The sequence below is a fragment of the Scyliorhinus torazame genome, chromosome 7, assembly GCF_047496885.1.
Source record: "Scyliorhinus torazame isolate Kashiwa2021f chromosome 7, sScyTor2.1, whole genome shotgun sequence".
Taxonomy (NCBI): domain Eukaryota; kingdom Metazoa; phylum Chordata; class Chondrichthyes; order Carcharhiniformes; family Scyliorhinidae; genus Scyliorhinus; species Scyliorhinus torazame.
Window position 1 is genome coordinate 114594673 of NC_092713.1, and position 13464 is coordinate 114608136.

Below are 13464 nucleotides of genomic sequence, written 5' to 3' on the forward strand. Positions count from 1 at the left end.
TGAGGTCCTACTTTTCAATGTTCTTCCTAACTCCCTATATTCTGCTTTTAAGACCTCATCCCTTTCTTTTAAACTATTTTGTTTGTTACAATGTATACCATGACCACTCACTGTTCATCCTCTCCCTTCTGTAGCTGCTCGGGACACCCTTGAGCCCAGCACTAAGAAGGCAACATAGCATCCTGGAGACTCATTTGCAGGCACTGAAACACCTTTCTACACCTCTTACAATTGAATCCCCTATAACTATTGAATTCCCACACTTTTTATCCTCTCCTGTGCAGTAGAGCTAACCATGGTGCAACAAATCCGGCTTTTGCTACTTTGCCCCCGAGAGATCATTCCCCCCAAAAGTATCCAAAACAGTATGTCTGTCATGCAAGGAATGCCGAGAGGCGATTCCTGCACTGCCTGCCTAGTCCTCTTGCTCTGCCTGGTGGTCACCCATTCCTTTCTTAACCTGTGGTGTAGCCACTATGTGTGCCATCCACGATACTCTTTGCCTCGTGGATGCTCCACAGTGTCCCGAGCCCCTGTCACTCGAGCTCCAAAACCTGGGGTTCCCGGAGTTGGAGAGACCTCCTGCACACACGGTGACCCCAGGCACTGGAAACATTCTTGGGTCTCCCACATAGAGCAGGAAGAGCACATCTTAGCTGAGCTCTCCTGCCATGACTTACCCCTTTAAATTAAACCTTTGGAAGATGCTTAATATGAAATAATATCAAGTACTCTAAGTCCCTTGTTACTACAGAATATAGCCCTTGCAACTATATAATCACAAAAAAAAACCTAAGCGATGTGCAGTAAATACTGACACAACCTCACCCATTACTTACCAATCAGCTCTCTCCCTTGTAGACTCAATAGCTGCAGCAGGGCAAGACCACACTCTGAGGATTTAAAAAGTTAAAAAGCAAAGAAAAAAAGCAAAACGCCCAATTTTCCCCTCTGCAATGAATTCCCATTGTGCTCCAAAATTTCCAATATCCACACTCACTCCAAATGTGCTCTCTCCCACTGCTTGTGTGCAAAACTCACTGACCGGCGCTACCAAGAGTCCCTTTCTTAAATTGAGCTAATGCGAGCTAAGATGACTCACACACCAGAAAAGCTACAATAATAATCAACATCTATTGAGTTCCTAATCAGGCTTCAGGTGATTGACAGTTAACTGTCACTCAGTCAGCTGAATCAGATACCTTATCAATCTTTTACAACCTTTTAAAAAATAAATTTAGAGTACCCAATTCATATTTTTTCCAATTAAGGGGCAATTTAGCGTGGCCAATCCACCTATCCTGCACATCTTTGGGTTGTGGGGCTGAAACCCACGCAAGCATGGGGAGAATGTGGAAACTCCACACGGACAGTGACCCAGAGCCGGGATCGAACCTGTCACCTCGGCACCGTGAGGCATCAGGGCTAACCCACTGTGCCACAGGGTTGCGCCCTTATCAACCTTTTAACTAGACTACTGAACTTGCAAAAATAAAAAAAATTCTAACAATCTCAATTTGCACCATAGGAGAGACTGGTTGGCAAAACGACTCCGATTGGCTGAGGGACTCCCATGGAGAAAGGAATGGGGAGCCTAGGCTCCCGGAATTCCCAGGCAATTTAGAAAAGGCACAAGTCATCAACACGCTACCCTTGTCTGTAGAGAACAGTACCTGCACTTATGGCGTGGCTCATTTGCGCTAGCTGGAGGCAATGTGCATTCAGAGACCCTTCCTTTGCAGACAAGGGTTATTCATGCCTTGTGTCTCTTTTCAATAGCCCAGGAGCTTGGGGAGCATATAGCCCCCTGTTGCTTTCTCCATGGAAGGTCTTGGCCAAGCAGAGTCCCAATAGCCAACCAATCAGCACCTTTTCATCCGTATAAACCGTTGTGATCATTTGAAATTTGGCATTCTTGTATTTGTCCTGATGAGTGAACAGTGAAAAGCTTCAGCAAAATGTCTCTTTTCAGCAATATTCAAGTTCTGTACTACCAAGTGACTATCCTAAAATATTTCAGAACATTGCTATTTTAAGTAACATATCTCAATGCTCTAATGAACGTTGTGCAGAGGGCCACTTACCTATAGATCTCTTTGTAGTATAGATCAATCCAATATATCCTATTAGCTTCAACATCTACATCTAGGGCCACCACATTCTTTAACGTAGACACAAGACGTGTGTACTCTTTCTTCATCAAATTAATCATCCTGATGTCATGACTATTGGTGAAAAGCACTGAGGGACCTTTACCTGTCAAAAAAATAAGAAAGCTGTTTTAGTAAATGAAATATACAACTGTTTAAAAGAATAAATGGACTCCATTCATGGTCAATGAAGGAAGAGGTTCTATTTCCTGTTGCTATGCAGGAGCTTGGAGCTTATACTTATTTTAGGCCCTTTCTTGTGCTGTACTGCTCCCTGCCATGTGCCACGACAGGCGTCACAAATATATTATGAAACAAAAAAGTCTGTTGGGCTCAAAGTTTATAGGCCTAGGAGAGAGCTGCAAAAGTTCAATCAAGTCCCAAGATGTGCAGGTTAGGTGGATTGGCCATGGTAAATTCTTTACTTTGCTCGTACCCTCAATAAATAAAGGTTGATAATCTTCCAGCTGGAATTCTGGATGACAAGATCTCCTTTGCTGCCGCCTTGTACGAGAAAGGTCTATTGACGACTGAATATCCATTGATGCCTAAGAGGGGCTCATCTTTTATTAGGAACTGGACCTTTTAAAATATTTCATATCCAGTTATAATCTATTACAAAGTTAGCATATTGTTCATCGTACAAAATACTTTAATATCAGGTTTATTTTCAAAGATGTGCAGGTTAGGTGGGGTTACGGGGATAGGGTGGGGGAGTGGGCCTCGCTAGGGTGCTCGTTCGGAAGGTCAGTGCTGACCCAATGGGCCAAATAGCCTTCTTCTGCGCTGTAGTGATTCCATTGTCAGGTGGATGTACCTTTAAGAAATGGGTGTTTATTAAATAGCTGCAGTAATGTCAGTGTGTGGATGGAGCTGGACTGTCTGTCTTTTTACTTTAGTTTTGAGCTGAAAAGCTGCTTTGTGGCTCTGTTTTTGGTTTCGTTTTGAGTTGGAGAGCTGTATTCAAAGCAGGCAGGTGTGTAAAATGATCTTTCTCTCTACAAGCTAAAGAATGTCTTCAGCTCATTGATGATTTCAAAGTTGTTATAACCTGCCTACTGATGATTGGCTGGGGACTAATGACTATCCCTCAATCCTATGGGAGTATGAACTTCCCCAATGAGGGGGGCGGAGAAACTCCTACTATAAATAAGCTGGCCAGTCCAGGAACCAGGAGGAAGGTAGCAAGGGAAGTTACTGCTACGTATATATTGTTATAGTAAATAAACGTTATTATTTTGTATCCTTAAAACTAGTGCTGGATTCTTCGGGGCCCTTACAAAAAAGTAATATCTGTTTTTGTAGAGAATTTAAACCTGCTGTCTTTGTTAAAAAAAGGGTTTAACATATGGGTGTTGTTAGGAAAGGTATTAAGGGTTACCTGTGGAGTATGTCTCTGTGGAGTTATGTGCGTTGGTGATTGATAAGATATTTACTGTGTGTTTATAAAATGTTAACTTGATTCATAGAATAAACATTGTTTTTGTTTTAAAACTACTTAAGGTCTCTGTTGCATAACACTTGGAGAGTGGACCCTTGTGCTCCCCATAACCAAAATCTATTAAAAGTCGTGGGTCAGGTGAACTCCATGGAGTTTTCTAAACCCTGGCCCATAACACTATGCAACTTGGAGAACCTGGTTTTTGGATGGGATTGGATTCAGAACTGTTTCTATCATTTGTTTTGGGCGAGTCAGAAGAGACTGAACTGTCTAAACTTTGAGTAGTCAATGGGTGGGGACTCAGGAAAAGTTGGAAAGAGCATGGATGCCTGTCCTTTTATACAAATGAACCCACTCCCAGGATTTTGAACGGTCAGGGGATAGATCAGCATGTAGAAAGCAGACTATTAATGGCATGAACATTTCATCTGCTGGCTGCAAATGGCTGAGTATAAGAAGTCAAATCCACTTTCTTCGACATATGGCACTAAACTGTCCTTTGCACAAATTATCAATTGGGGAAGCCATAAAGGATGCCTGTTATCATTGGTCCTGCATGCTTTGCTCCATATAAACTCCATGTTTAACCTAAATTCCACTTCCCACATTTCATCCTGCACTAAGTTCAAGATGCTTGACCTCTACTGGTTCCCCATTCCCGGTGCATGAACTCAAAACCCATGTCCCCATATACAAATCCCTCCACAACCACATGCACCCTATAATCTTCCCTTCCTTGTCTCCTTTGCAACAACCCTCTCCATGCTGGAGCTATTAGCTAACTTTGTTCAACGTCCTGGAATTCCCTCTCCTCTCTTCTCTCTCTCCTTCACAAATCTCAGCAAAGCTCCTGCTTTGATCAAACCTTTAGTCAAGTTCCCTGGCACAGCCTGGTGTCATTTTTTCATTTCATGAGCGAACATTTTAGCAAGTTAAAGGGCCCATTAAAAATGCAAATTGCTGTGGAAAATGAGGGTGATTGGGGAGACACAAGGCTGCAGATAGGGTGAAAGCACAAGCACATTTTTAGTAGAAGATGAAAAGGGCTCTGCTCCCAATGCAAAACAATAACTTGCTTTTGATCATCTAGTGTTCTAGACCTTCATTTCCAGTGGGCATACTAAATATACAATCAGTGAAGACTGATTTCACAAGTGTTCAATTCTGGAAATGAATGGACTCAGGGATGCAATCAATACAAAACAGGGTGTGACCATTAAAGCAATTCCAATTTATTGCCAATTCTAACTGCAGTACTAATTCTTGGAAACTAAGTGCCGCCACCTGGTGTGGGACGGAGCTGCATTTCCTGTTTCCATTTCTGGTCTCTGCTGATTTCATCCAGGAAAATGGGTGGGACGTTTCAATTGCCTTAAATGTCTTCTGAGCAAGGGAGATAAAAAAATAAGACAAAATAGCAAAACATTCACACTCTAGCTATTCAGGGATCCCTGTTGAAAAGTGCATTTCTGCCAACTTCACAGGATCAGGAACTGCACTAATGCTCAAACTACCGGCCAATAGATTAAGGATCATACACTGCCATGGATAGTACAATAGGAGACCTTGTGGCGGAGTGGTAGCGCCCCTATCGCTGAACCAAAAGCTCTGGGTTGGAATCCAACACCAGGACGTGTTGGCCACGGAAGAAGTGTTCAACATTCATAATTGGGCTGATAATCAGCTCAGAAATCCTTCCCCCCACTATTCCCCAAAGGGTAAAAACAGTACATAGATGCGAAGATACGCCAACAATTGATAGTACAATTTACCCAGTAGTAGTCACCTTTAAAGCAGCAGAAAAAAAAGCATACTGTCTTACCCACTGCTTTGCAAGTTTCAGTCATTGGATCCATCTCATAACCTTGGAAGCAATTGCACTTGTAGCCTCCTTTAATGTTGGTGCAGATCTGGCTGCACCGGTCCAGATCCTCACATTCATTGATGTCTGAAAGAAGCATTTGGACTAGTCAATAAATTCACTGAAATCTCTGTCACTTGTGCAACAGTATTGATTACTGAAACCAGTGTTACAAGACAGTCAACCTTTTGTTTAAAAGGATGACTGAAGCAAGGAGTTGCCTTGCATTTTAATTACCTCCACATGTCTTTGTGTCCAGCAGCTTGTAGCCAGCTGGGCATTCACATTCGTACCCAACCTTCAAGTCTCTACATGTATGGGAGCAGCCACCATTGTTGTTCAAGCACTCATTTAAACCTGGAACAGACACAAAGAAACAAAAGAAGTACATTTCTATCGGATCAATTACACCATTGCTCGAGTCAAATAACGAAACATCAGTTAGAAAAGCTCTAATGTTCTCAAAAACTACACCATGCTGCTGTCTGATTAAGCCCACGTACACTCCGGTCACAGTAGAATGTGACCAACAGGAGAAAAACATTGAATTTTAAATGGATGTGCAGCACAAGTTTTCAAACCACAACTTCCAAACCCTAAAAGAAACCCAAAGGGGTTTATAGGTTGTTACAGCTGAGCTCCCTTAAATATTTTAGTATCAAAAATAATTGGAAATATTTTCAGGTAGTGGTTTGATTGAATGACACATTATCAGGCGAACGTATTGAACAAGTTCCTGTCCTGAATTTTCCAGCTAGAATACAGTTCCACCAACACCAGGTAGTGCAATGATGTTGTGTACATGGATTTAAAGTCCCACATGGCAGATTTGTCAAGAAAGTGAAAGCCTATGGGACACAGGGCAATGTGGCAAACTGGATAAAAAGCTGGCTTCGTAACATGAAACAAAGGGTAATGGTCGATGGCTGTCCATGCAATTGGAAAGTTGTTTCAAGTGGTGTTCCATAGGGCTCAATGTTGGGACCCTTACTGTCTGTGTTACATATTAACGATTTGGACGTGAACGTGGGGAGCATGATTGGAAAATTTGCAGATGACACAAAGATTGGCTGAGTGGTAGACAGTGTAGAGGATAGTTATAATCATCAAAATGACATAGATGGATTGGTGGAGTGGGCAATAAAGTGCCAGATGGAATTTAACAGAAGTGTTAGGTCATGCATTTAGGGAGGTCAAACAGCTGTAGGGAGTACACAATAAATGGGAATATACTAAGGGGTAGATGAAGTGAGAGGTTTTGGCATACAGGCTTTTGAGAAAGCATATAGAATGCTCTACTTCATTGGCAAAGGTATAGAATATTAAAGTAAGGATATAATGTTAGAATTGTATAAAACACTGGTGAGGTCACAGCTGGAATATTGTGTGCAGTTCTGGTCGCCACATTACAGTAAAGATCAGGGCGAGAAAAGTGTGGCTACGAGGAGAGATTGGATAGGTTGGGGTTATTTTCCTTGGAACAAAGAAAGCTGAGGGGTGACACTGAGATGTACAAAATTATGAGGAGTAGAGATAGGGTGGACAGGATAAAATTGTTTCCCTTGGTGGATAATTCTAGAACCAGGGGTCATAGATTCAAGACAAGTGGCAAGTGTAGAGGGAACACGATGAAGAACTTTTTTTTACGAAGAGGGTAGTGGGAGTCTGGAATTCACTGCCCGAGTTGGTGGTGGAGGCAGAGACCCTTATCACTTTTAAAAGATACCTGGATCTGCATCTTGAATGCTATAAGCTACAGGGCTAAGGACCGGATGTAGGAAGGTGAGATTAGAAAGGGACCCGAGTGTCCTCGGACTGGCATGGACAAGATGGGCTGAATGGCCTCCTTCTGTAACCTTTCTATGATTTTAAGTCCAGTGCATCGTCCAGGTAACCATTCACAATATGAGAGTCTGGGCAGACTGTCAACCAGCAGCTTGACTGATGGAAGAAAAGGCTCTTCTGGTGCTGCAAGGTCCTGAAGTAAAGTGTGGTACAGTTCAGAGCCCACAATGGGCCCACAAAACAATCACATCTAATTGGTTAATGATTAAGAAACTACTGAAGGCTGGCATGAACTATTGCAGAGGATGCTTGGAGATCGAGGCTTGGCACATGCTGTTAGCTTAGTTTAGCATCAACTTTATTCTACAGAGCTCGTCTTCGACTGGACCTGGAATTGTGCAATGCCATGCCAGCTTTGGCTGCTCTCACCTCTGACTCAGAATGTTGTACCTTCAAGTTCCTTTCCAAGACTCGAGTACAAAGTCTAGACCTGCACCCCAGTGCAGTACTGAGAGAATACTGTTAAAGGTGCCATCTATTGGATGAAATGATAAAGCAAGGTGACCGCTGCCCTCTCGGGTAACATAAAAGTCCCACTGGCACTACTTTGAAGAAGAGCAGCAGAGTTCGCCCCAGTGTCCTGGCTAATACTTATCCCCCATGCCACACCTCACTGATCATTATCACATTGCTGTTTGCATTGTCACCTTGGTATTTGCAAATTAGCTGCCAGCATTTCTATATTGCAGCAGTGACTAGACTTCTAAAGTATTTCACTGGTTGTAAAGTGCTTTGGGATGTCATGATGTTGTGAAAAGTGTAAGTCACCTTTTTAAAATACTGACACCGGGTGCTTAATGGGTAGTGTTTGGTTTCCCCAGCACTAACACCCCTCACGTTGATGGGATCAAAATTCACAATAAAGGACAAAGGGGGGATCAAAAACAGAGTTATCTCTAGAGGAAGCCTCATTTCTGCAGGCATTAACACAGCCCTAACCTATCCATTTGGAATCATCCACAATCTCATTGAGGTTTTTGTTATAAAAATTACGTCAAGGAAAATACTTAGCATACATAATGACTGTAAAAAAACATTTGCCCCACTGGATCCACCTTACCACATTCTTTGAGTGGTTCATCCGACCAGTCCTTGCAGTCCCTGTGAGAGTCACACACTTTATCCAAATTGATACATTCTCCACTCCTGCACAGGAATTTGTGCAGTCCTTTGCAAGGGGTCACTATTAAGCATCAAGAAAAGTAATATTAGATCAACTCTTCCTCTCAAAAGGGCACTGACAACTTAATGTCTGACTCATCTCAAAACGATCAGCACAAACCATTCACGCAGTCCAGCTCGTCAATGTGGTCTGGACAGTCAAAGACTTGATTACATTGTTTGGATCCATGGATGCAGCTCCCATCACTACACTGGAACTGATCGGGTTGGCAAGTCACCATTGCTTTAAGAGAAGAAAATAGAAATGTACATTTATTTTTAAATTTTGTAAATTATTATACAGGAGGAAAAAATGAAGAGGTTTTTGATATTTAATATTGATTACGTGAAGGGAAAAAAAATTGTTGGATAATACCAGGGCACAGAGCCAAACTAGGGGCCAGAAATGCTAAGTATGTGACTTCCTGAGAGAATGCGAGGCTGGACATTTGTCTATAAGGCTATCAAAGTTTGAGCCGGTGACTCATGGACATCACAGACATTAATAGCATGGAAGGAGGCCATTCGGTCCATCGTGTCCGTGCCAGTCAACAAACAGCCATCCAACTCAATCCCTTGGTCCATAGCCTTGCCTGTTGCAGCAATTCAAGTGCATATCCAAGTACTTTCTAATTGCCATGAGGGTTTCTGCCTCTACCAGCCTTTCAACGAGATCCTCACCACCCTCGAGGTAAAAGGATTACCCCTCAAATCCCCTCTAAACCTCTTACCCTAAATCTATGCCCCCTGGTTATGAACCCCTCACCAAGAGCAATAGGTCTCTTCCAAACTCAGGGACACACTCTTTCATCTTGTTTGCCTACCCAAACACCAATGGAACCACAAAATAGTTAGCCCTGTTTGAAGATATCACATAGAATCAGAACTCAAATTTATGTGCCTCGTTACATTGTAGGCCTGAAAGATCAGCCAGCCATTACAGATGACTAGAAGTACCAGCTACAGTTCTGTGCATACCGCTCACCACAGCTTGCAAGCATCTGTTACAATTTCAGAGCAGCCATGATCTCACTGAATAACAGAATAAGTTTAAGGGGCTGAATGGTTTAGACCTAGTAATAAAATTAAACCCCTTCCCCCAAAAGGACCCTGTTGTCAGGTTTGTGGAGGTTGTACTGGGTGAGTCACAGTGTAGAGGTGGTGTGGAGAAAATTATAGAGCCAGAGGAAGAGCAAGAAAGTGATGACAGGATGACCATGTAGTTGCTACCAATATTGTCCTGTATTTTCAAACATTACAACAGTGAGATGTCTATGGTGACCAAGTCATGCTCCTTTTGCATGGCCAAGGGGATGAAATGCTAGCCTTGTGCAAGAATTCCTTGGTAGTCAGCAATTTGGCTAACAACATAGATTAACCCTACGCTGGCCTGAAAAGAACAAGGTAGAAAATTTGTGAGAAGTGCTGTCCTATGTTGTGGTTGGGTGTAGGTCTGCCTGCAGCAGATAAAGCAGCTGTGCAACTGTCTCCGTACTGAATCAGACTGAGATGATTAACCTCCAACAACCAGAACCATCTTCTCCGTGTTGTGAATGACTCTTGCAAGTGGAGTTTTCCCCGATTCCCATTGACTTGTTTCGCCAGGGCGCCTTAATGCCAAATGCTGTTTTGATGTTAAGGGCAGTTGCTCTCAACTTGCCTCTAGAGTTCAGCTCATTTGTCCATGTTTGGAACAAGACAAATTAATTGAGGAGCTGAATGACCATGGTGAAACCCAAACTGAGCGTCAGTGAGCAGGTTATTGCTAAGTAAGTGCCTCTTGATAGCATTGTCGCTGCTATCGTCTGTCACTCTACTGATGATCAAGAGTAGACTGATGGTATGCTAACTGACCAGGTTGGATCTGCCCTGCTTTGTGTGTACAGGACAATTTTCCACATTGTTGGGTAGATGCCATTGTTATAACTGTACTGAACAGCTTGGTTAGGGGTGCGGCAAGTTCCGAAGAACAAGTTCTCAGTACTATTGTAGGAATGTTGTCAGGGCCCATAGCATTTGCAGTATCCAGTGCCTTCATGGTGTGAATCGAATTGTCTGAAGTCCGACACTTGTGATTCTGGGGACCTCAGGAGGAGGCCAAGATTGGTCATCCACTTGACACTTCTGGCTGAAGCAAATTCTTTAGCCTGATCTTTTGCACAGATGTGCTGGGCTGCCCCATCATTGAGGATGTGGTACTTGTGGAGCCTTCTCCCCCATAAGTTGTTAAATTGTCCACCACCTTTCATGACAGGGTGCGGCAGGACTGCAGAGCTTCGATCTGATTTATTGGTTGTTAGATCGCTTACCTCTGTCTATTGCATGCCACTTTCGCTGTTTAGCATACAAGTTATCCTGTGTTGTAGCTACACCAGGTTGACACCTCATTTTTAGGTATGCTTGATGTCCTAGCATGCCCTCCTGCATTCTTCATTGAACCAGGATTGATCTCCCTGGCTTAATAGTAACAATAGAGTGGGGGATATGCCAGGCCATGAGGTTACGGATTGTGATTGAGTTAAGTTCTGCTGTTGATGGCCCACACAACCTCATGGATGCCCAAAATCCATCTCATTTACCACAGTGGTAGTATCACACAGCACAATGTGAAGGCAGGACTTCATCTCCACAAGGGCTGTGCGGTGGTTACTCCAGCAAATACCATTATGGACAGATGTACCTGCAGCTGATTGATTGAAGATTGAAGAGGATGAGGCAAAGTATGTTTTTCCCTCTTGTTGGTTCGCTTACCACCTGTCGCAGACCCAATCTAGCAGCTATGTCCTTCAGTACTCTGCCAGTTAAGTCAGTAGTGGTGCTGCCGAACCACTCTTGGTGATGACATTGAGGTGCCCACCCAGAGTCCATTCTGTGCCCTTGCCACCCTCAGCACATCTTTCAAGTGATGTTCAACATGGGGGAGTACTGAATCATCAGCTGATGGTGGATGGTATGTGGTAATCAGCAGATAGATTACTTGTCTATTCTGTCCTGATGCCATGAGACTTCATGAGGTCCAAAGTCAATGTTTCCTCGGGCAACTCCTTCCTGACTGTATAACACTGCTGCAACCTCTGCTGGGTCTGCCCTGTCAGTGCAGGGATGGTGATATTTGGGATATTTCCTGTAAACTATGATGCAATGAGAATGACTATGTCAGGCTGTTGATCCCCTGGTCTGAGAGACAGCTCTCCCAATTGAGCACAAGACCCCAGATGTTTTTTTTTACAAATTTAGAGTACCCAATTAATTTTTTCCAATTAAGGGGCAATTTAGTGGGGCCAATCCATCTACTCTGCACATCTTTTGGTTGTGGGGGCGAAACCCACGCAAACACTGGGAGAATGTGCAGACTCCACACAGACAGTGACCCAGAGCCGGGATCGAACCTTGGACCTCGGCGCCGTGAGGCAGCAGTGCTAACCACTGTGCCACCGTGCTGCCCAAGACCCCAGGTGTTAGTAAGGAGGACTTTGCACGGTCAACAGAACCGGGTTTGCCATTGCCAGTTCAGATGTGTTTGTTGATGCTGGGTGGTGTGAATTTTCTGTCTCAGTTTGACACAATTGAGTGGCCTGCTTGGCTATTTCGCGGGGTATTTAAGAGTCAACCACATTGCTGTGGGTGTGGAATTACAACTAAGCCAGTCCACTTAAGGACAGCAGATTTCTTTCCCTAAAGGGCATTAGTGAACCAGATGGACTTTTATAACAATCAACAATGTTTCATGGTCATCATTGGACTTTTAATTCTAGATTTATTAATCAAATTCAAATTCTACCATCTGTCACGGAGGATTTGAACCCGTGCCTGAGTCTGGATTACTAGTCCAGTGACACTATGCTACCACCTCCTTCTCAACTTGCTATATAAATGCAAGTTATTCTATTTTATTTTATTTTTCTTATCAAATGCTTCCTTCCTGAAAGCCTGGAATCCTTTCTGTGATTAGTTCTACAGATCACCAAAATTGGGAAACTCCCTTTCAATAGAAAAATGCACCTCAAGTTACATAAAAAGCTATCAGAACTATGAAGCATATGTTGCTAAACTCAGAAAACTTACGGCAGCCAGCTTCATCCGATTTGTCTTTGCAGTCTACGCCTCCATCACATTTCCAGTTCAGGTGGATGCACTCGCCATTGTCGCACTGAAACTCAGTTGCTAAGCAGGCGCTTGCTGGCACTGCCTTGTGGCCACAACTCGCCACACTCTCATCCGATCCATCGGTGCAGTCTGGGTCATTGTCACATGCCCACAACTCGGGGATACAGATTGAGTTATTGCACTGGAACTCATGGGATCCACAGGTGGGCGGATCACAGTGCTGCTCCTCGGTGCCATCCCCACAGTCATCATCACCATCGCACACAAACAACATGGCAATACATTTATCGTTGCCACATTGGAATTCATTGGGTGGGCATGTCTTCTGATCTGGGTGGGAGGGAGAAAAAGAGAGCAGGAGGGGCAGAAAAGAGAGTAAATGCATTGCTTATGTCTAGCATGCAACCATCTATCCAGAATTATGGCCCTCCCACCCCTCCACCTGCCCAACGTTCAAATTTCTCCTCTCCTCTTCTAAACACTGACTTGACGCTGGAATAAGGGTCCAACAGTCCCATGTTTCCTCCGGTATTCCCTCAGGTCTGCATTCAAGTTGAATCCTGGACTGGGAGCACTGGCAAGCTATTGATCTGTTGGGTCATTGAAGCCAAGCCTACTCATCTCCTCACTTAGGGTCTGCATGTGTAGCTTCTGGCAGGAATCCCTAGATAGTGATCAGTAGGGATCACCTTCCAAGATGATCTAAACCAGTTACTTCAGCCAACTGCTGTTCCACTGCCCGGGTCGGAGAATCGCCAGGGGCTGGCGTGAATCTCGCCCACGCCGTGTCCCGAATTCTCCGCTACCAGAGAGTCGGCGGGGGCGGGAATCACGCCGCACCGGTCGGCGGGCTCCCCCCGGCGATTCTCCGGCCCGCGATGGTCCGAAGTCCCGCCGCT

General features: G+C 44.0%; 1 protein-coding gene across 5 annotated transcripts in view; it reads right to left on the reverse strand.

Moving 5' to 3' along the window:
- Positions 1-13464, reverse strand: part of lrp8 (low density lipoprotein receptor-related protein 8, apolipoprotein e receptor) — a 190619-nt gene that overhangs the window by 65171 nt on the left and 111984 nt on the right. For 3 of the 5 annotated variants that reach the window (XM_072511292.1, XM_072511291.1, XM_072511290.1), the window contains 6 exons: positions 12524-12895; positions 8580-8702; positions 8358-8480; positions 5690-5809; positions 5414-5539; positions 2085-2256 (listed from right to left, as the gene is read on the reverse strand). In XM_072511292.1, the coding sequence (XP_072367393.1) occupies positions 2085-2256; positions 5414-5539; positions 5690-5809; positions 8358-8480; positions 8580-8702; positions 12524-12895 (1036 nt within the window). The remainder of the gene's footprint in view (positions 1-2084; positions 2257-5413; positions 5540-5689; positions 5810-8357; positions 8481-8579; positions 8703-12523; positions 12896-13464) is intronic. The other 2 variants (XM_072511294.1, XM_072511293.1) reach the window with 1 other exon arrangement.